Source organism: Eriocheir sinensis, unplaced genomic scaffold (genome assembly GCF_024679095.1).
Source record: "Eriocheir sinensis breed Jianghai 21 unplaced genomic scaffold, ASM2467909v1 Scaffold1173, whole genome shotgun sequence".
In the NCBI taxonomy this organism is placed as follows: Eukaryota; Metazoa; Arthropoda; class Malacostraca; order Decapoda; family Varunidae; genus Eriocheir; species Eriocheir sinensis.
Genome location: NW_026110489.1, coordinates 22,580 through 46,315, shown reverse-complemented (window position 1 = coordinate 46,315; position 23,736 = coordinate 22,580). Strand labels below are relative to the sequence as shown.

The 23,736-nt window shown below is 41.2% G+C and overlaps 2 protein-coding genes and 2 long non-coding RNA genes across 4 annotated transcripts; all 4 read left to right on the top strand.

Annotated features, from left to right (window-relative positions):
* The first annotated feature begins 9,761 nt into the window (after positions 1-9,761).
* LOC126989447 (neuropeptide-like protein 32) lies at positions 9,762-10,385 on the top strand. Its single transcript, XM_050848039.1, has 2 exons — positions 9,762-9,909; positions 10,020-10,385. The coding sequence occupies exons 1-2, from the start codon at positions 9,784-9,786 to the stop codon at positions 10,233-10,235; spliced, it is 342 nt and encodes a 113-aa protein (XP_050703996.1). The 5' UTR covers positions 9,762-9,783; the 3' UTR covers positions 10,236-10,385.
* A 2,005-nt stretch (positions 10,386-12,390) lies between these two features.
* LOC126989446 (uncharacterized) lies at positions 12,391-13,378 on the top strand. Its single transcript, XR_007743284.1, has 2 exons — positions 12,391-12,787; positions 12,898-13,378. It is a non-coding gene; the product is annotated as an uncharacterized LOC126989446 (long non-coding RNA).
* A 1,185-nt stretch (positions 13,379-14,563) lies between these two features.
* Positions 14,564-15,609, top strand: LOC126989445 (neuropeptide-like protein 32). The gene is made up of 2 exons (XM_050848037.1): positions 14,564-14,707; positions 15,006-15,609. Exons 1-2 carry the CDS (start codon positions 14,699-14,701, stop codon positions 15,255-15,257), a joined length of 261 nt encoding a protein of 86 aa, XP_050703994.1. The 5' UTR covers positions 14,564-14,698; the 3' UTR covers positions 15,258-15,609.
* A 952-nt stretch (positions 15,610-16,561) lies between these two features.
* Positions 16,562-17,880, top strand: LOC126989444 (uncharacterized). The gene is made up of 2 exons (XR_007743283.1): positions 16,562-16,628; positions 17,444-17,880. It is a non-coding gene; the product is annotated as an uncharacterized LOC126989444 (long non-coding RNA).
* The last annotated feature ends 5,856 nt before the right edge of the window (positions 17,881-23,736 follow it).

Genomic DNA, 23,736 nt, shown 5'->3' with positions numbered 1-23,736 from the left:
GCAGCTCACAAAAGGTACCAGATCCTTCTACCCCCGCTAACCAAAATCTTCACATTTCTGCCCGGAATCGTGCCAAATCTATTCTTCGACTTACCAAAAGCTCTTTCATCCGTAGCAAATGTCAAAACCTTGCTTTTTTCTAATTATTCCAGAGACTTCTGGTACCTAACCAAAAATATCTCATCCTTCTTTCCTTCCTCTCCTTAACCCTGACGGCACCATTGCCGTCTCATTTATCTCTAAGGCTGAACTCTTCGCTCGAACTTTCTGTAACAACTCCACTCTGGACGATTTTGAGTATATTTCTCCTACAGATTCCCCCTCTGACTCCTTTGTGCCTGTTATTAAGATTCTTCAGAATGATGTTTTCTATGCCCTCTCTGGCCTCAATCCTCAGAAGGTTTATGGACCTGATGGAGTGACTCCTATTGTCCTTAAAAACTGTGCCTCCATGCTGACACCCTGCCTGGTCAAACTCTTTCGCCTCTGCCTGTCAACATCTACCTTTCCTTCCTGCTGAAAGTACGCCTTCATACAGCCTGTGCCTAAGAAGGGTGACCGTTCCAATCCCTCAAACTACCGCCCTATAGCTTTACTTTCCTGTCTACTTAAAGCTTTTGAATCAATCCTTAACCGGAAGATTCAAAAGTAATTTTCTACTTCTGACCTTCTATTTGATCACCAGTATGGGTACTGCAAGGGACGTTCTACTGGCGATCTTCTTACTCTCTTAACTGATTCTTGGTCATCCTCTCTTAGTCGTTTCGGTGAAACTTTCTCTGTTGCGCTAGACATATCGATAGCTTTCGATAGAGTCTGGCACAACTCTTCGCTTTCTAAACTGCTCTCTTTCGGATTCTGTCCCTCTCTCTGTTCCTTTATCTCCAGTTTCCTTTCCGGCCGTTCTATCTCTGCTGCGGTAGACGGTCACTGTTCTTCCCCTAAACCTATTAAAAGTGGTGTTCCACAGGGCTCTGTCCTATCACCCACTCTCTTCTTGTTATTCATCAATGATTTTCTTTCCATAACAAACTGTCCTATCCACTCATACGATGACGACTCCACTCTGCATTATTCAACTTCTTTCAATAGAAGACCCTCTCAACAGGAATTACATGACTCCAGACTGGAGGCTGCAGAACGCTTTACCTCAAACCTTGCTATTATTTCCGATTGGGGTAAAAGCAACCTTGTGTCCGTCAATGCCTGAAAAACTCAATTTATCCACCTATCCACTCGACATAATCTTAAAATACCTATCCAATATTCTTCGACAACATTCAGCTGTCACCTTCTTCAACACTAAACATCCACGGTCTATCCCTAACTCAAAACCTTAACTGGAAACTTCACATCTCCTCTCTCACTAAATCAGCTTCCTCGAGGTTGGGCGTTTTGTATCGTCTCCGCCAGTTCTCCTCCCCCGCGCAGTTGCTATCCATATACAGGGGCCTTGTTCGCCCTCGTATGGAGTATACATCTCACGTGTGGGGGGGCTCCACTCACACAACTCTTGGACAGAGTGGAGTCTAAGGCTTTTCGTTTCATCAGCTCTCCTCCTCTTTAAGACAGTCTTCTACCTCTTAAATTCCGCCGCCATGTTGTCTCTCTTTCTATCTTCCCTCGATATTTTCACGCTGCCTGTTCTTCTGAACTTGCTAACTGCATGCTCCCCCCCTTCCGCGGCTTCGCTACACACGACTTTTTACTCAAGCTCATCCCTTTACTGTCTAAATCCCTTATGCAAGAGTTAACCAGCATCTTCACTCTTTCATCCCTCACGCTGGTCAACTCTGGAACAATATTCCTTCATCTGTATTTCCTCCTGCCTACGACTTGAACTCTTTCAAGAGGAGGGTATCATTACACCTCTCCTCCCGAAATTGACTGGCTTTCGGCCATTCCTCTAACTCTTTTTTGGAGCAGTGAGTAGCGGGCTTTTTTTCATTATTGCTTCTCTTTGTTTGTCCCCTTGAACTGACTCCTTTCCTGTAAATATATATATATATATATATATATATATATATATATATATATATATATATATATATATATATATATATATATATATAGATAGATAGATAGATAGATAGATATATAGATAGATAGATAGATAGATAGATAGATGAATAGATAGAGATAGATAGATAGATAGATAGATGAATGATAGATAGATGAATAGATAGATAGATGGATGATAGATGCATAGATAGATAGATAGATAGATAGATGATAGATACATAGATAGATAGATAGATAGATAGATAGACGGATAGATATAGATATAGATAGATAGATTGATAGATAGATAGATGGATAGTTAGACATAGATAGATAGATACAGAGATAGACAGATTTATATATACATATATATATATATATATAGAGAGAGAGAGAGAGAGAGAGAGAAATGTATATACATTTATATAGATATATAGATAGAAAGATAGATGCATGCATATATAAATATCGGCTCTTCGTCTCATCAGCTCTCCTCCTCATACTGATAGTCTTCAACCTCTTAAATTCCGCTGCCATGTTGCCTCTCTTTCAATCTTCTATCGATATTTTCATGCTGACTGCTCTTCTGAACTTGCTAACTGCATGCATCACCCCCTCCCGCAGCCCCGCTGCACACGACTTTCTACTCATGCTCATCCCTATACTGTCCAAACCCCTTATGCAAGAGTCAACCAGCATCTTCACTATTTCATCCCTCACGCTGGTAAACTGTGGAACAATCTTCCTTCATCTGTACTTCATCGTATATATATATATATATATATATATATATATATATGTATATATATATATATATATATATATAGAGAGAGAGAGAGAGAGAGAGAGAGAGAGAGAGAGAGAGATATATATATATATATATATATATATATATATATATATATATATATATATATATATATATATATATATATATATATATATATATATATATATATATATATATATATATATATATATATATATATATATATATATATATATATATATATATATATATATATATATATATATATATATATATATATATATATATATATATATATATATATATATATATATATATATATATATATATATATATATATATATATATATATATATATATATATATATATATATATATATATATATATATATATATATATATATATATATATATATATATATATATATATATATATATATATATATATATATATATATATATATATATAAGGGCGCCAACCACCGTGAAATTGAGTTAATAGTGTACATAGCTCTATAATTTTCCCTTCTTCTTAGAAACAACAGTAATATGATCGTAGTTTTGCTGTGCGTGCAGCAAACGTTGATTAATCATAGTAGTGTGTAGCTCATCAACCATGTCATTGCCATCACCGTCTCATTCAGTAAATATCACACGTTTGAAGAGGCAATTGTTGATAATCGTGGTTAATTCTAACACAAAACATTAGTATACACTATTGTTACCCAAAAATTATCATCATATACATGAAAGTTTCTTTAACTGGCAGTATAAATTAACTTTATTGGAGGGACTTTGTTTGATACGTAAGGTTTCTCTATCAATACGTGCCTCACCAGCCAGCCCAAACTTTCGTACGGCATTGCTGGCGCCAAGGCCAAGGTCGCAGCTGATTGGCTGCACACTGATGGCAGGCTACATCTTGCATGATTGAATGAGACATGTTTCTATATTACATGCCATAGCTAATCTCATATACGAGATAGTCAGTTTCGGTTGACACCATCAGACTCAGCAGTAACTGTAGAATCAAGATGTAGTGTAAAAACTTGACAAAACAAAATAGAAAATGGTTTTACGATGAGTTGAACTGTGACGATGTTAAAAAATGTTTATAACATGTTTTACGTTTGCTCGCTTTATTCGAAAGTTGGTTCATTGAAAGCTGAAATCTACATTGCAATTCGTAGGAAAATAGTGTCTTTAAAATGCAGATAAATATCCACATATTGAAAACACGAAGACATTTATACGAACATTTCACTCTCCGGCCGGAGGCTAGCCACTGCAAGCATGGCGCGCGGAGGCGATGTTGGGGGTTGGGGAGGCCTTGCGGTGGGGAGGGGAGGGTGGACAGGAAGCACCAACACATCGCGTGTCAGGCACTCATCAATTTTTTGTTTGTTTAGTTTTCTTCAATTCGACATGTGTTGTAGTTGGGAATATGCATTAGGGTTTTTGTTTGTTAATGATGAATGCAGCGGCGCTAGAAAAAAAGTGTCACCCGTCCTTCCAGTGCAACTTATCAATGAATATTAGAAGAAGAAGAAGAAGAAGAAGAAGAAGAAGAAGTAGGAGAGAGAGAGAGAGAGAGAGAGAGAGAGAGAGAGAGGGGCAAGGTTACGTAGGTGAAGGAAGTCATAGCGGGAAGGATGGAGGTAGGGGAGGACGAGAGAGGGTACAATGGGCGTGTCATAATAGGGCTGCATGTGAAAAATACCTATATATTACGCTAATATTCAATGTATTAATTAGAAATTGTCATTGGCAGACCACATTCAACATCGTCACATTAAATTTTATCACATGCTAATATTCATTGATGACCACTCATTCCTTGTTTCGAGTAAATTAACTGTAAATGGGTCCGAGAAAACACAAATTCAGCCGAAGACCTTCCATTTCGGGCACGGACACCACCATGCTACTTTTGCGTCAGCCTACACGTAATAAAAAGTCACGACCTTGACATCAGGTGCTCAGGGGCATTCAATCTACTACATCATCCAGTGTGTCAAGTGTCAACGTCTCAACTACATTCTACGGCCAGTCTTGAGTTAGTGTGTCTGCCAACCTAACACGCTCATGGTGTCAATCAACTTCAAGTATCTGTCAGCCTCACTGTATCAAACTCATATTCTGTCAACCTCACAATGTGTTAATTTCACAGTGTCAGTCAACCTCACATTGTCAACCTCATTATATCAATCAACCTCACAGTGTCTGTCAACTTCATAATGTCAATCAACCTCACTTTGTCAACCTCATAGCATCTTTCGACCTCACAGTGCCAATCAACCTTATAGTGGGTGTCTACTTCACAGTGCCAATCAACCTTACAGTGTCAACCTTAGTCTGTCAACCTCACAACGCCAATCAATCATACAGCGTCTTCCGACCTTACTGTGTCAATCAATCTTACTGTGTCTTTTTACCTCACAGTGCTAATCAACCTTACAGTGTCCTTCGACCTTACAGTGTCTGTCAACCTCAGAGTGTCTTTCAACCTCACAGTATCTACAACTTCAGTGTTAACCTCATAGTAGGTTTCAACCCGACATTGTCAGCATCAAAGTGTCTCTCACCTCATTATCAACCTCACAGAGTGTCATTCAACCTAAGTGTATCAACCTCAAGTGTGTCAACTTCACAGTGTGTCAACCTCAAAGTATGTCAACCTCAAAGAGTGTCAACTTCAAAGTGTGTCAATCTCAAAGTGTCTGTCAAGTTTCAACCTCACAGTGCTTCAACTTCAGAGTACCTATCAACCTCAGTGTCAACCATACAATGTCAATCTCAGTGTCAACCCCACAGTGCCTGTCAACCTCACAGTCATCTAACCTCAAAGTGATTTAACTTCACATTATCTGTCAACATCACGATGTCATTCAACCTCACAATGTCTGAACTCTCAGTGTCATTCAACCTCACAGTGTCTGTCAACCTCATAGTGTCTGTCAACATCACAGTGTCTGTCAACATCACGATGTCATTCAACCTCACAATGTCTGAACTCTCAGTGTCATTCAACCTCACAGTGTCTGTCAACCTCACAGTGTCTGTCAACCTCACAGAGTATGTCAACCTCACAGTGTCATTCAACCTCACGGTGTCATTCAACCTCACAGTGTCTGTCAACCTCATAGTGTCTGTTAACCTAACAGTGTCATTCAACCTCACGGTGTCTGTCAACCTCACAATGTCATTCAACCTCAGAGTTTCATTTAACCTCACGGTGTGTCAACCTCGGTGTCTGTCAACCTCACAGTGCCTGAACCCTCACAGTGTCATTCAACCTCACAGTGTCATTCATACTCATATTGTCATGTATACCTCAGAGCGTCTCGACATCACGGTGTCATTCAATCTCAGTGTCATTCAATCTCACTGTGTCACTCAACCTCACAATGTATGTCAACCTCACAGTGTCATTCATACTCATATTGTCTGTCAACCTCATAGCGTGTCGACATCGCGGTGTCATTCAACATCACAGTGTCTGTCATCCACAAAGTATCATTCAGCCTCACAGTTTGTCAACCTCACAGTGTCTGTCATCCACAAAGTATCATTCAGCCTCACAGTTTGTCAACCTCACAGTGCCTGTCATCCACAAAGTATCATTCAGCCTCACAGTTTGTCAACCCCACAGTGTCTCTCAACCTCAGTGTGTCAATCTCACAGTGTCTATCAACCTCACAGTGTCTGTCAACCTCAGTATCTGTCAACCTCAAAGTTTCAACCTCATATTGTCAACCGCAGTATCTGAACCTCACTGTGTCATTCAACGTAACAGTGTCAACCTCAGATTGTCAACCTTACTGTGCCTGTCAACCTCACATTGTCAACCTCACTGTGTCATTCAACCTAGCAGTGTTAACCTCAGATCGTCATCCTCACTGTGTTAACCTCAGTTTATGTCAACATCAGTGACGTTCAACCTCAGTGTGTCAATCTCATTGTCTGTCAACATCACAGTGTCATTCAACCTCACAGTGCCTGTCAACTTCAGAGTGTCATTCAACCTCACAGTGTCTTAACCTCACTGTGTCAACCTCACTGTGTCTCTCTATCTCAGTGTATGTCATTCTAACAGTTTCATTCATCGACACAGTTTGTCTACCTTACTGTTTGTCAACCTGACAGTGTCTCTCAACCTCACTTTGTCTATCAACCCCACACACTATGTTCAATCTCACAGTGCCAATGATCCTCACAGTTTTTCAACTTTACAGTTCCAATCAACCTCACAGTGTCTCGACTTCTCAGTATTAACCTCACAGTGCCAACCATTCTCACAATGTCAATCTTACAGTGCCAATCAATCTCGGTGTCAATCTCCCAGTGTCTGTCAACATTACAGTGCCAATTAGCCTCACAGTCCGTCTGTCAACCACACAGTGTACGGCTGTCAACCTCACAGTCCGTCAATCAACATCACAGTCTATCTGCCAGTTTCACTGTAAATTGTGTACTATAAGGATGACCATCAAGAGAAACTTTTACGACGTGTATTTTTATGGTTGTTTGAAAAATACTTCACTTGTGAGGACACAACGAAAACACTGCCAAAGAGTTTGAAATGTGGTGTTTGACCAGTAAGATTTATGACAATAGTAGGAGTTATTGGGAATAATGATTTTTTTTTATATTAGTAAAATTCATATAAATGTGGTAATGGTAATTACTAAGCATTCTAAAGGACTAGGAGAGAGAGAGAGGCCGAAGGGAATGAAAATGAGTAGGTTACAATATAGAGTGAAATGAAAACAAATACAAAATAAATTAATAATGTGATAATGGTAAGTGCCTATGCATTCTGAGAGAGAGAGAGAGAGAGGGAGAGAAAAGAGTGTAGTGGAAGGTAATACAAGGAGGAGGCAGTCGTACGCCTGGCAGCGTTACGCGTCGTCCCTCCCTACCGTGGATAGGGTGTCGCCTGCGGGAAGGAATAAAATTATTGTCATTCAATGAACATATGTACAGTTAATCTTTTACTTAGGAGTCTAAGACCTGTCCTAAATGAACTATTAAGAGATGCTGTCTATCAACTGATTGTTTTTTCCAAGGTAGTAATTACTGGGCCATGTGAAACTTTCAAAATCCTAAAATTGTTCCTGCTTAACACACTGCATTATTCATCATTTTATGACTCTTTTGTTATTCAACATTACGAAATCAATGTATATCAAATAAAAGCCAAGAAAATGTAGTCTCTAACGAAGTATAACACATAGTTGCATATACTCTGTTTAGGACACACGAGACAGGCAAAGTAAAGCGATGGTGAACGACCGACGCACGCAGTGTCATTACCTTTACACGCAGTTTTCTCGTTTGTTTACTTTTGGCGCTTGGCCCCTTGTCGCAGTCAGCGCTTCATATATACATGTATATATATATATAGATATATATATATATATATATATATCTATATATAGATATATATATATATATATATATATATATATATATATATATATATATATATATATATATATATATATATATATATATATATATATATATATGCCTATTTCTTGTTTAATATTCACATACTATTTGCTAGCAAGTGTATTGACCTCAGTGACCTGCCCAGGCTGACCAGTGCCAACGAGGCGACAACTGACTGGCTGCGTGGCTGGGGCGCTTTGTTGTTATTGTTGTTATTGTATTGTTATTAGTATTACTATAATATTCTTGTCGTTATTATTATTCATATTGCTTGTGTTCATACTATCACTGCTATTAATACTACTGCTTACAATATTATTGGCGTTAGTGTCATTAGTGTATTTTTAATACTTTGTTTACTTCTGTTCTGATGCAATTAAGATTATTCTCTCTCTCTCTCTCTCTCTCTCTCTCTCTCTCTCTCTCTCTCTCTCTCTCTCTCTCTCTCTCTCTCTCTCTCTCTCTCTCTCTCTCTCTCTCTCTCTCCTCCCACACACACACACACACACACACACACCGACCTCTCCTGTCTCTTCCCCACCCACCCTCTCTTCACACTCTACGCCCCATGCTACGCCCCTACCCTAGGCCCCCTCGCTCCCCACACTGCACCAACCGCCCCTTGGTTACGTTAACCTCTGTAACCTCGATGTCATGCTGACACCAACAAATTTCTCCACACCGCACTAATATCATCTCCATCCCAACTCTCTCTCTCTCTCTCTCTCTCTCTCTCTCTCTCTCTCTCTCTCTCTCTCTCTCTCTCTCTCTCTCTCTCTCTCACCCTTTGAGAACAATGTGTCAGCCTATAGTGATTGTAAACCTATCTATATAACTGTAAATGTCGTTAAATTAATAGGAAGTATTAATAATAGTGTCATTCTACAGTATATATCATTACTACTTTCAACCATAATCAATCAGTAGTAGTAGTAGTAGTAGTAGCAGTAGTAGCAGTAGTAGTAGTAGTAGTAGTAGTAGTAGTAGTAGTAGTAGTACTAGCAGTAGTAGCAATAGTAACAGTAGTAGTAGAAGTAGTAATAGTTGTAGAAGTAGTAGTAGTAGTAGCAGTACCAACAGTAATAGTAGTAGTAGTAGTAGTAGTAGTAGCGTTATTATTATAATTAGAAGGCTAATAGTAGTGTTCACGGGAACAATATCCTCCAGAACTTAGTGAATCTTTGAAAGGGCTCAATTTCGTTCCTAAGGGGGGGCGCCCTCCCCCCCTGGATCCGCTACTGAAGTTAAGTAGTCATTGTTCCATATTTGTATGTCTTCAAGAATTCTAACATAGATTTCCGGGTCATATCTCTTGATGAGCTTCATCGTCTTCAGCAACGTAACCGTTCCTAAAGTATTCACATTTACAATAAGCTCACCACAAATACATGAGACATTAAAATATCATCAACTGAGTAGGAGTGATTTTTTTCACTAATATGATTCTCTATCGTGCTCTTCTCCTACACTCTTTACCCACGTAGCAATAAAGGAATACCCACACAAAAAAATATTGCAAAAAAAAATCCAGTTCAAGTGCGCCTCATGGTGCTGAGGGAATGTCCCTTGAAGGTCTTTCTACGCATGGACCGGACTATAAAAGGTGGGCCCAGCCTTCAAACAAACCAGACGCAACTCTTCCGCCGAGGCAGTCGAACCTTCCCTCAGTGAGCAACATGAAAGCCGTGAGTATCCTTCCCTTGATTCTGCTGAGATACTGGTGCCTTAGCAAAGCTTGCCCTCGCCGCCAACAGTTAAGTGACTGTCTAAACACCCATTTCGTCTCTTCCCTCAGCTGACCCTCCTGCTGGTGGTGGCTGTGGCCCTAGCGGCGGTAGCGATGGTACAGGCCATGCCCGATCCTCTCGCCGAAGCAGACCCCGAGGCTTACGCAGACCCTGATCCACACTGGCGAGGTGGATTCGGTCGCGGATTTGGTGGATTTGGCCGAGGCTTTGGTGGATTTGGCCGAGGCTATGGTGGATTTGGACGTGGACACTACTATGGCTGATCAACATGCGATGGGACAGAAAAGAACACAACACTTTGCTAGCCACTCGTGTGTCTCATCATCGACGTGACCTACGTACAGCAAAAAGACTTCCACCAACAACCCCATCAACTTTGTCTTGAATATCAAAATAAAGTGCTGCAAACAATATCTTCATGCAATATTTGTTCCCATCAGCTTACTGGAAAGAGTGACACCAAAGGGACCTCTGACCAAAAAGGGAGGGGAAAAGGGAACATAAGATATAAAGTGACTACGAATAAAACGTATCCACTAGATAATAGATTCTTATTTGTCAGAGATACCTTAAGGTAATATGCCTTAGAGAGAGAAAAAAAATATCTTTTAAAATGGCTCGCAGCCCTTCTATGGAGGGAGCTGACGCGTCTTTGTCATCCGCTGTCACAATACTGTTGCTTTACCCTCATTGTTCACCTCCTTCTGAAAGTAATCAATAGCAAAAAAAAAAAAAAAAAAAAAACTTTTGGGACATTAGTTTGCTCTCTTGTACTACACTTCTTCCTGCAACTCTTACACATTATTCAACGGCACAGCGACGAGTACATTATGTCCCATGTGATCAGTTTAATCCTAATCAACAGCATAACTTTTCATTATACGTGTGTAATCATATAACAAGCTCATCATGAAGGCAGTATGCTTGATAGTTGTATTAACAACGAACTATCCGTTAGTCATTTACGAGTATGCTTCCCTCCCTTACGCACTTCCCACCCCTATTTGGATATCTAACATCTAACACTCGCAAAAAATAAGTCAACAAAATGTTCTTGTTGAAACGCTATTGTGTTGCTTGGATGATGTCCTCTCAAGGTCTTTCTACGTATGAGGAGAACTATAGCAGGTGGGTGCAAGCTCCTATCACATCAGAAGCAGTTCCTCCATCGGGACAGCCGAAACTTCCTTCCTTTGGCATCATGAGTGCAGGGAGTGTCCTCCCCTTGCTTGTGTTGGGACACCAGCTCCTTACGAAAGTATGCCCTCACCTGCCCCCAGTTGAGTGCACGTCAACATACTCAAGCTTCGTCATCCCTCAACCGAACCGCTGCAGGTGGTGGGCGTGGCCCTTTCAGCACGATCCCTTTTCATGATATACATCCTTGTAAACTGAGCTTATCCTTGTAATTTGTTTTTCACCCAAACAATGAAGTTCTCCAAGCAACCAGTGCCCACATTTTATTTCCTTTCCATTCAGAAATTTAAGAAATACTCAACAGAGGACTTCACTTAACCAATGTATCGAAAGAAGAATATAGTACTCCAAGCAATCTGCGCCTACAACATAGTTTCCTTTCCTTTCAGAAATCTAAGGAATACTCAACAGAAAACTTCACCTAACCAGTACATCGAAGGAAGAGGCAACAGAGGATAGTAAGTGTAGGAGCACAACACACACCTCTGATAATAATGTCGTTTCTTTTTAGGATACTTAACAAATAATGTCTGTGAGAGAGATGAGAAAGGTATGTCCGTATCTACAACCCTAATCGAAGCTCTTCATAACTCCTTATCTAGCAGCCATGTGTGTGTTATCAAGAGACAATGAACCGCAGAGGAGCAAACGCAGAAATATGAAGGACTATATAATCCTGTTTTGAATAGACATGATCTCTCTCTCTCTCTCTCTCTCTCTCTCTCTCTCTCTCTCTCTCTCTCTCTCTCTCTCTCTCTCTCTCTCTCTCTCTCTCTCTCTCTCTCTCTCTCTCTCTCTCTCTCTCTCTCTCTCATTGATAAACAAATATTACATACATACATACATACGTACATAAATACATACACACAGACAGACGGAAAAAAGGAAAGGCAGGAAGATAGTCAGACAGACACACAGACAGCCAAAAAGACAGACAGACAGACAAAAAGAGATACAGGCGGAAGATTGACAGGCAGACAGACACAAGCAGACAGACGTACATACAACTTTTCACCGCACAGCTATTTAATAATATGGTGAGTGCACTTAGAACAATAAAAACATAAGAACATAGGAGTCTGCAAGAGGGTTACATTATGTGTTGCCTCGAAGCTGCAGGACGACTGTAAACTACCAGCGTACTGATATCCAGGGGTGAAGATCCCTTAAACAGCGGAAATAAACAAAAGGCCGCTTTTACTGTCCATTGCCATGATGCGAAGTTATTCTTTTCCTCCATGCTCCATCCATGTTGGAGTGCCAGAAACGAAACTCCCTTTATGGAGAGCCTTCCCTTACTTTAGCGCGGAGACATCCAAGTACACATCCACGCGCAAAATGACGCTGATGCACACACTCTATAGTCTATGCTCTATGCATACAGATATATCCTAACCATAACAGCCGTCTCCTACACTAGCTAAGGTTACGGGAATACCCACAACAATGCTTTCCCCGTCACAAATATTGTACTGCGCTCATGAGGTTTTGGAATTTCCGTTTCAGGGCTGAGTAGCGCATGGCTCGGGTATAAAAGGTGGTCAGAGCCTCTGACACACCAGAAACAGCTCCTCCATCGAGACAGCTGAACGTTCCCTTGCCCAATACCATGAAAGCAGTGGGTGTCTTTCCTATGCCTTCGTTGAGTCTACCGGTGTCTTACCTAGGTATGCTCACATATTTGCAGACAAGTTCTGTACAATGATCTCATGATAATTCTCCCTTCAGCTGAACCTCCTGCTGGTGGTGGCCTTGGCCCTGACTGCGCTGGTGGTGGTGGAGGCCATGCCTGGCCCCTTCCCCGACGCTGACCCCGAGGCCCTCGCCGACCCTGCCCCTTGGGGTGGATACAGACGCTTTGGTGGCTTTGGGTTTGGCCGTGGCTTTGGAGGAGGATATGGATATGGGGGCTACTGGCGTTGATTACCGCGGAATATACTGGCGAGGGAAGCAGGTGAGCTAAGATAACCGCGGTGCCACTCACGCCACAACTCGGCTGTTTTCCCCTCGTGCCAGTCAAGTGCAGCGAGAGGCAGACTACCATCACTGCCTCTGGTACGCTGCTAACATCCTCGCCACCTCTGACTTCGCCGATCTTTGACATCTTCCCAATATTTGAAGAAAACTTGTCCTCTTCAGTGACTAACATACATATACACTAAATATCATTTTATCGTAACTGGTTCAAAATAAAATGCACTCACTAGATTATGCTTGTTTTTTGTAACTTAACCTCCAAATTATTGGTATAAAGAAATGGCAACAAACAAGAAATCAGACGACCACATCAAGGACAATGCAAAATGAGGCCCCAGCAAGCTCAGCAGATAACGCAGGTAGATTTAACTTACAGAATACAGGAAATACATCTTAAATCGACTAACAAATATTTGGTCATTGTCGCTCAGGCTCCAGGGACAAAGAGACGGAGATGAGGCCAACACAACATGATCTAACGCATGCTTCCAATTTTCCCTCTAACATATAAATAAATAAATAAATATATATATATATATATATATATATATATATATATATATATATATATATATATATATATATATATATATATATATATATATATATATATATATATATATATATATATATATATATATATATATATATATATATATATATATATATATATATATATATATATATATATATATATATATATCCTATATATTTTCTCGAGCATGAGCATTTTTATCGTCTCCCATATTTTTTTTTTCCTCCCAGATGCTAGATATATACAATGTCTTTGTCAGCCCCAAAAAGGATTCTGCTTCCTATATATAAGGAGGGGGGAGGAGGCTCAACCCACATAGTTCTTTTGGACTAAGTAGAATCAAAAGCTTTTCGCCTTTTCAGATCCTCTAGTCTTAATGACTGTTATCTACCTTTTAAATTCCGTCACAATATTACTTCCCTTTCTATCTTTTACCTTTTATTTTCATACTAATAAATACTAATACTAATAAATATAATATGTACCTTACAAATAAAATTTGTTTAAGTTCCTGTCCAGCAGAACTTTTGTTCTACACATTACGAACTGTCCCGCACCCTATACTGCCTCTAGCCTGTCAACACGTTTATAAGTGTAATACCTGCGTCTCCCTTCCCTTCCTTCCGCGCCGGAGAACAGTGACCCCTTACATGCGAGTGTCCGCATAGAGTTGCCATTCTCTCTTAATGCAAGAGGAAGCCAATATCACCTAAATGGTGGTAACCTTTCACACGCATGTTTCTGTGTAGGGATGAGGGTAGAGCGAACATTTGCTAAGACGTGCCAAATTTCTATCCAGGATTCACTGTCTTACAACAGGTTGGCCTGGCTTCAACGCGTGAAGGAAACCCCCACAAAAACTTGCTTGAAAATTGCTGTACGGTCGTTGAGCTTTGGGGATGTTCGTTGCTTGGCTTTTCAGTCCCGGGCTCGGCTATAAAAGGTGGAGAAAGCTTGCAAGCACACCAGACGCTGCTCCTCGACTCGCGACATCTGAAGCTTCTCTCACTCAGCACCATGAGAACAGTGAGTACCTCTCTCTTGCTCTCACGTGTCCACGCCGCCTCACACTGATTTTCCTACACTCTCCCACTAAAAAGTTCTTATCCTCGCATTCATGACTCCTCGCTCCTTAGTTGACCTTCCTGCTTGTAGTGGGTGTGGCCCTGGCGGTGCTGGTGGTGGTACAGGTCATGACTGTCTAAACACCCATTTCGTGTCTTCCCTCAGTTGACCGTCCTGCTTGTAGTGGCTGTGGCCCTGGCGGTGCTGGTGGTGGTACAGGTCATGACTGTCTAAACACCCATTTCGTCTCTTCCCTCAGTTGACCCTCCTGCTTGTAGTGGCTGTGGCCCTGGCAGTGCTGGTGGTGGTAAAGGCCATGCCCGAACCATTCCCGGACGCGGACGCCGAGGCCGTCGCCGATCCTGATCCACATTGGAGACGCTTCGGTTACGGCGGCCGTCGGTTTGGATACGGTGGCTATGGTCGCCGACATGGCTTCGGACACTATGGTGGCTTTGGCGGATATGGCGGATATGGAGGTTTTGGCCACGGGCATTATCACTGGGGATAAGTTACACGAGACGGCGGGCCAGCTTGGGGTGTGGGTAAAGTTATACCACCTTGGGGATCTCGAGTTACAACCTGCACACGTTTTCAAATCAACGACAGAGAGGGAGCCCAGGGCTCATCCATCACTCCAGATACTCCACCAGTCACTGTCGCTACACTGGCCCCGCCACGCACTCTCCACTAGCAGCCATGCGTTTAAGTCACTCGTGTCCACAGCACGGCATCATTTTTACAGTACTTAATTCATTTCATCTTCAAAACAGCATTAAAACATCACAACTACATTGTGTTTTATCCCTCGCCAATTAAAATGATTAAGGTGACCAAAGGGCAGAAATAGAGTACTCCTTTTCTCCCCGTGTTTCCCTCACCACCTACCTACACTTGTCAAAATGTCCATTTATTATTGATAATGACTGATGGAAATACTACGTATTATCAATATTACCAATAAAATCAATAGTAATAAAATAATAGAAAACGGTGTTCTACGCGCACCTAAAATTACCAAATACATATTCTCCCATATATTTTGCATCTTCATCTTATATACTCTTTTGATTGATTGATTGATTTAGTACATGTATATATGTATGCATTTACTTATTTTTATCAGTATTATTGCCATTTTTCTAATAACGACCGCTATACACAATATCTTGAATAAACGTAAGGTAATATTCTTGTTGCAAGGGCACTGTTCACTGGAAAAAAATGGGTCCATGAAACGGCAGAGTTGTACCTTTGGGTTTGAAATATACTGTTTCCCTGTTTGGCATTTGAATATTGCTGAACGAAAGGCTGAGTTCTAGACTTTTACTTAACGTAATCATAACAGTTTTGTAGCACAGAGGGTTATGAAGTTCCTCTTCGTTCTCTCATCCATAGCTTCTTTACTGGATCCCTTACGTTTACCAAGTGTTTGAAAATAATCCCAACACGGCCACACATTGCCTCCACTTGATAAGTTTGATTCTTGGGCGCGCCGTTCAATTTTCTTAATTAGGCAAGGCAATCAGGGCTCCACTGGTTAGCATCGCAACGAGGGTTACTTATGTGTCGACTTGGACCAATCAGTGAAGTGAATTATTAGAGATTCTGTACAAAATGAACATTAGTAAACATTGTAAGAGATGGATATTTTTTTCAATACCCCGATCACTTCACGCTTGTCTCACTTTGAACTTCACATATAAAGAAATAGCAATAAAAACAGACACAAAGAAAAAAAATGGTACCTATGGTCAGGAAACTTCCGCTGCAGGGCGTTGCGACACCGCCTGACTACAAAAGACGCGAGTTCCCGACAGATTAGACACCATCCGTCATCTCTAGGCGGCAGACTCTTCCTACTTCCTGCATCATGAGAGCCGTAAGTACTACGTTCCATATTACTAAACATTTCGGCGCCCAAGCACACATATTTGACAAGCCTTTCGATGGAGTTTTGGGCATTTCCACGCATAGTTTTATAACGTGGTGGTAGTTTGACCCTTCCTATGTACCACGAACCTACAAAAATGCTCATTTGAACCAGACTTATCTCCTTTTCGGCCCTTGGAAATAGTTTATTTGAGAGACGGAAACCTCTGATCGACCTGAAAATAAATATAATGAAAAGATTTGGATACATTAGTACAAAAATTTTAATATATAACCTATATACGAGTCAGTAGATTAAGAATTGACTGATTCAGTGTGTGTATTATTACCAGGGATAACAAAATTTAAGGTCATAAGGTGCTTGTCGGGTCTTAATTATGAGTCACTATGTTTCACAGCTCCAATCTTTTGTCCATAGACTAAGAGGATAGCCCTAAAAAATCACCTAAAGCATTCTTGAGCAAAGCAGTGGATGTGAAGTGATAATGGGTCGATTTGGAAAAGAATTATCAATACAGATAATTTCGTTTGTGAGTACAAATAAACACCTAAGGACATTTTAAGAGGATTACAAATTTGACAACTTGCAAATAGTTAACAAATCAGAGAAATACTAACTTGAGCAAATTTAGCAGTTATATGTTGTGTGCAAACATGGCAGAGCTCTGTGGGGTTGCATGGATAGCCTCATGGATGAGAATTACTCACCAACAATAGCCGACTAGCCGCTCTTCAAGTTTTCGCCATGTTTTGTTTTTTTCTTCAAATAAGGACCACACCAGTCATAACACTATCTCCTCTCAGCTGGCATTCCTATTTGTGGTGGCCGTGGCCCTGATGGTGGTCCAGGCCATTGCCTACCCCTTCCCAGACGCAGACCCCGAGGCCATCGCCGACCCTGATCCACACAGGGAATTCCGACGATATGGCAGATACAGTGGCCACGGCCGTGGTCAGGGCTACGTACATCATCACGGCTGAATGAAAGAAATTAGCGAGCCAGCTGGAGGAGTCAACATTTTGCGGGGCACTCACATCCAAGCGCTATACGATGTGAACGATGCGGCAGACATGCCATCCGACACCCGCTGCCGTCTACTGCATCCCAGCCGCCAATGATTTACCAAAATAATGTTCTCAGGGTATTTTTAAGCGGTAACGTCAGGTGTTTTTAAATAGGCAATGTATCTCTTATCTTATTCCAATATTGTCTGTATTTTCAAAATAAATTATAAACATTATACTGATTGTTTGTATGACATCTCGCCTCTTAAACTCTACTTTGAACACCCTAATAATAGGGACCAAGAGGAATTGCCTGCAGTGGGATGAAGGCAGCAGCGGGCACGAGTCTACGTCAGAGGTAGTTATCAAACGCATGTAGTGTTCTGCTAATCTTAGAGAGCCATAGGCAGCCATTATTGCAAAGCCTCAAACGATGCGTCCAGTGAGGAGGGGACTGTATGTACATAATGTAGTTTATCGTGCACTGCTTGCTTACTTATCTTCATTTAATTCAGTCTCCCAGTCTTGTGTATAATACACAAAGCTTGTTTGTTTGTTTTACATATACAAACAAGCACTTCTTACTTGTAAGAAGTGAGTCTTCTTACAAGTAAACTCACTCCTATTCGCTCTTGTATTCTACTCAAGACTCGCAGATTGATCAAGTCAGTCACCACACTCGGTCATTTCGAGTCACCGAAAGTTGTTTGATGACTATTGTGTGTGGCGTCTAAGATGAATTATCCTTACCCTACATTTATAAATAACCTGAACAAATCTTCTATAACAATTAAACTTTCGGAGATGTTTTTTATACAATCAGAGATGCTGTGAGAGTTAATGTGAGTTAATGTGAGACAAAGATGTGGCAAAGATGTGGCAAAGATGTGGCAAATATCAGCTGCCGATCGGAAGCGTGCGAGGCGAGCGTCGAAGGACCAGACATGCTGTCGTTTTTCTTTTTGTTTGTTTGTTTTTAGTTATCCTCAACAGGATCCTAAACATTTCGCACTAAGACGAGATGCTATTTGTATTGTATAACTCCATTTGTACACACACACACACACACACACACACACACACACACAATTCAATATAACTAAATCAAACCCCACGATTCAAAACAAGGAGAAGGCTTCAGCTGTAAAACTTGTAGACGAGGAGCTTTCCTCCATGGCCCGCGGATCCCTTCCCAAGCGTGCTGTGCTGGAAAGGAACCCCAGTATAGTGAACCTCTGTGCGTAGTTACCACACTCCCTTGCTGAGGGATACCACTTGATTCTATATTTATGAATGAACACACACACACACACACACACACACACACACACACACACAAAGCAAACAAACAAATATATACACAAAGCACAGAAACAAACAAACTAACTAACTAACTAACCAACTATCTAAAACATATACCATTACTTTGATGAATCATATTTCGCTGTGTGGGTACATCCGCTTGCCACTCTCGGCCTCCGCTAAGCAAGGGGATCCCCCACAAAAAAACACGATGTGGCAGTGGCCCTGGAATGGTCTTAAGTGGGCTTTCCTTTGAGGGCCCTGACTATAAAAGCTGAGCGGTACTTCTCCAGGCACCAGACTCACCTCCTCCACTCACGGCAGCGGATATATCCAATCCTCGGCAACATGCGATCTGTGAGTATTCCTGCCTGTGCTGGCTCACCACCCCTTTAATGACACTGATACATCCCAACGTCCGCATTATCTCCGGACCATTTACCCTCCCCCATTTTCCCATATATGTGCTGGTCCCCGTATTCACGAGTAACACATCTACCCTCAGCTGACCCTTCTGCTGGTGGTGGCAGTGGCCCTAGCGGCGCTGGTGGTGGTGCAGGCCATGCCCAGCCCTTCAGACCCAGACCCGAGGCCTCCCGATCCAGATCCACACCGCCACAGATTTGGTGGATTTGGTGGGTTTAGTGGCTTCGGCGGCGGATTCGGTGGCTTCGGCGGCGGCGGCTTTGGACATGGTGGATTCGGCCATGGTGGATTCGGCCATGGTGGTTGGACATGGACATCATTTTGGCCATGGACACGGCTATTACGGTTGAGTAAGAAGAGGCACCCGTCTCGTGGTGGATTCAAGTAAAACCAAGACGTAGTGAGAGCCATTCACACAACACGAGACTCTAAGCTCCACGACTCCAACACTTCTTCCCTCAACTGCCGCCACCACTCTAGCTACTTCAGTGATGTTTCCCGCCACCACCTCCACGGCAGTGGCCGAATCCCCTCGATCTTTTCTACGGCCTTCACAACGCACCCACCCACCCACACACACACACACACACACATTTACACACACACACACACACACACACACACACACACACACACGGCTGGCTGTTTCGAGAGAGACCCGCAGCAGACCAAGAGGTGAAACACACACACACACACACACACACACACACACACACACACACACACACACAGGTATGTTATATCACAGTTGTCAATAAATATACGTTCTTAATTTAATTTTTATTCCTACATCCCATATAGAAGAAAATATTTTACAAAACTGTTCAAATCATTATTTCCTGTCTTTTCAACATTGAGCCGTGTATTAAATATTCGAAAAAAAGTAAACAAGAAAAAACAGTTGGCCATTTCGAAAAAAACTCGGAAGTCGGAATTAATTATATTAATAATAATAATAACAATAGTATTAATAATAACAGCAACAAAAATAATGATAATAATAAAAATAATAATAATAATAATAATAATAATAATAATAATAATAATAATAATAATAATAATAATAATAATAATAATAATAATAATAATAATAATAAAAATAATAATAATAATAATGATGATGGTGATGTTAAAATAAATCATCATCATTATCATAAGAAGGAGAAGAAGAAGAAGAAAAACAATAACAACATCAACAAGAACGATCACAACAACAACAATAACAACAACAACAGTCCACGTTGCTTTATGATGCAAGCACAAACGTCAACACACGTTCGTTTCCCCTCCTACGCTCCGGTCCTAGGCAGACACCATGAAGGGATTGACCACTATCGGCCCGGTAACAGAAATAGGGACATACTAACATACTAACTGCATATACAAACATATATCCTCCGCCATGAAAAGAAACAAGACCTTGTCGAAACTGAAATTCACGCGATTAATAAGTACATGAAATTATTAATTCTATATAAAATATTAATAAATATTTGAAATGGACATTTAAGATGATTAATATTGTACCATCCTCCCCTCCTTCTCCTCTTCCCCATAACCGTTATCAGACAACCGTGACTAGTGACGGCCCCAGACACCATTTTCTCTAAGGGCGCCTGGGCTTTATAAGACGCAAAAAGACATCTTCCGATAAGCAATACTTTGGATAATTAGGTTTCTGCACCAAGGAACGTGTTGCTGTTCAAATATATTCTTAAGCTCCTGTAGATATCTAAACCTCAGCTCCAACCAGCGTGTGACCTTGTCCCCACCTGATGCACCGACTCTTTACAAGCCACGACACACGTCTCCCTTCCCCTGCTTGCTATGCCAGACCCATGTTCCTTACCCCACCGTCCCCGACCATGGCATTGTGCGTGGGAAAACTCTCCTGGCGGGGGTGACCATTGGTTTCAACATCAGGGAACATAATATCATCCACATTAACGAACACATGCACACACGCGCACCTTATTGCTGGAACATAAGCAAGAAATGTATATTCATCATTGTGATGTGTATAAGTGTTTACACACAATAGCATAAAATATAAATTAAAAAAAAAAGTTTACTTCAACAACTGGTTACCGCAAACGATTTTGTCATATTTGTTTGGCTTTCCTCCTCCTACAGACTGATAAGGACATGAATAAAAAACCTAAGACAATAGCGAAATTTTGCTATATCTATGCAAACTGTTTAGCGTAGTCCACCGGGATTTATCATTACTCATTAAGGAACGTTTCAGAACTGTGAAATCATTAAGAGGAGACAGCGACCGCAGACTCGAAACTGAACGACTCCTTGTGACTTCTGAATGCTATTATTATGCTAGGACTACACAGTAGGCTGTGCCCGCCTATAAAAGGTGGAGGAAGCCTTCAGGCTCAGAAGACGCAGATCTTCGACACAGGATAAGTGAGCCTTCTCCTCGACTCAGGATAGTCAAGCCTTCTCTCCCTCGGTGTCATGAGAGCAGTGAGTATCCTCTAATTGTGCTCAGTACAACAGTCGCATCGCGACTTCTTTGTTGCTTCTATACATACAAGCAAGTACTGATCTTGGTAATGAAGACGCCTCTCCCCTCAGCTGACCTTCCTGCTTGTGGTGGCCGTGGCTCTGACGGTGATAGTGGTGGTACAGGCCATGCGGTCCCTTCCCAAAGCAGCACCAGGCAGAAGCCAATCGGAGCCGTCCTTCGGTTGGGGAGGATGGTACCACCGCCCTTATTTCTACCCCCCTACCCCTACTATGGTTATGGGTACTACTGGGGCTGAAGTGCAGTGACAAACAAGCAGAGGAAAGCGGTGAGCCCATAACTTTCGAAGGAGTTCACATTGTAGCACAGTGGCCGCAGGATGATCCATCACCTTCGATTTCAGTCACCATCATCATCACCGTTTCTCTCGCTGGTGCTGTCGGTATCTCTTTATGCAGTCTCTTATATGTTAAAAGGTCTAAGAACAAGACAATATGTACGTGTATTCGTATGTGGTGAAGTCTCAGAAATATTTGATAATTGTCATTTTGTCCTTTACAGGCATTTCCTTGTCTCCACAACAATAAACTCGGAAGTAGTTATCGTTATATCACTAATTGTTGATGTCCTTCTTGTATGTTAAACCAGAAGATATTTACGTATGCATCCTCATTCCAGGAAACCTTAAAACCTTACGTAAAGTGAATGTTCGGGTGATAATTATTAATGTCTGTTGTTCAATTAGCCAAAGGACATTAACCAAGTATCTACAATAAACACACTGTAAGAATATATAACCCGTTCAAATGTATGTTTTGACTTTGCTTCTTTTTGTCTGTACGTCTGCCCCCCTTCCCCCTCCTCTCTCTCTCTCTCTCTCTCTCTCTCTCTCTCTCTCTCTCTCTCTCTCTCTCTCTCTCTCTCTCTCTCTCTCTCTCTCTCTCTCTCTCTCTCTCTCTCTCTCAGCCAGTAGACCAGAACACAATCATCTTAACTGTAAAACAGCTTCAAAATACTAAATCGTTTGGTTGTGATAACATTTCCCTAAGGTTTATCAAAGACTCACTTATAGTTATCATCTTCTACCTCACAACCATCATAAATACCTCAATCGTCTGAACATTTTCCTGCCTCTGGAAAATGCTGTTGTCCTACTATATAAAAACGGTAACCCAGACGAAATAGAAATTATCGTCCCATCTCTCTACTTCCAATTTTTCAAAAATATTAGAAAAGGTAGTTGCCAATCAATTAATGTCATTCCTGGAACGTAACAAACTTCTCTCTCCAACCCAACACGGCTTTAGACCAAAACTCTCTACAGAGACAGCGCTGCAAGTCATTACCAATAAAATTTATGATAATATAGATAACAAACAAATATCACTTTTAACACTCTGCGACCTTTCTAAAAGCCTTCGGTGTCAGCCACACCATCTTACTCCGAAAACTTCAACAGATTAATGTTGACACCTACTGGTTTGACAATTACCTCGATGACAGGTCACAGTCAGTCCGCATCAAAGACATCGTCTCATCCAAGAAATCAGTAGCCTTTAGGTCCCCCAAGGCTCAATACTAAGCCCAACATTATTCAATATCCATGTAAATGACATATCTACCTATATCAATAACTGCCTTCTAGTACAATACGCTGACGACACAGTTCCTCCACAGCGGTAATATCAACAATAAATACTTTAATTAATAAAACTGAGATCACTTTGAAACAAATAAGAACCTATTTTCTACAGAACGGCCTTCAGCTAAACATCAGTAAGACACAATGTATCTTCCTAGGCACACGCCAACTCCTGGCATACCTAACAACACCACCATCAGATGTGCTGATGGCGTTATACAACCCTCCTCCATGTTAAGAACC

Bases quoted from the DNA above. Each gene is read 5' to 3' on its own strand.
- LOC126989447 (XM_050848039.1), top strand. From the start codon at position 9,784: ATGTCCCTTGAAGGTCTTTCTACGCATGGACCGGACTATAAAAGGTGG. The intron at 9,910-10,019 runs GTGAGTATCCTT...CTCTTCCCTCAG, and splicing joins CAGTGAGCAACATGAAAGCC to CTGACCCTCCTGCTGGTGGT.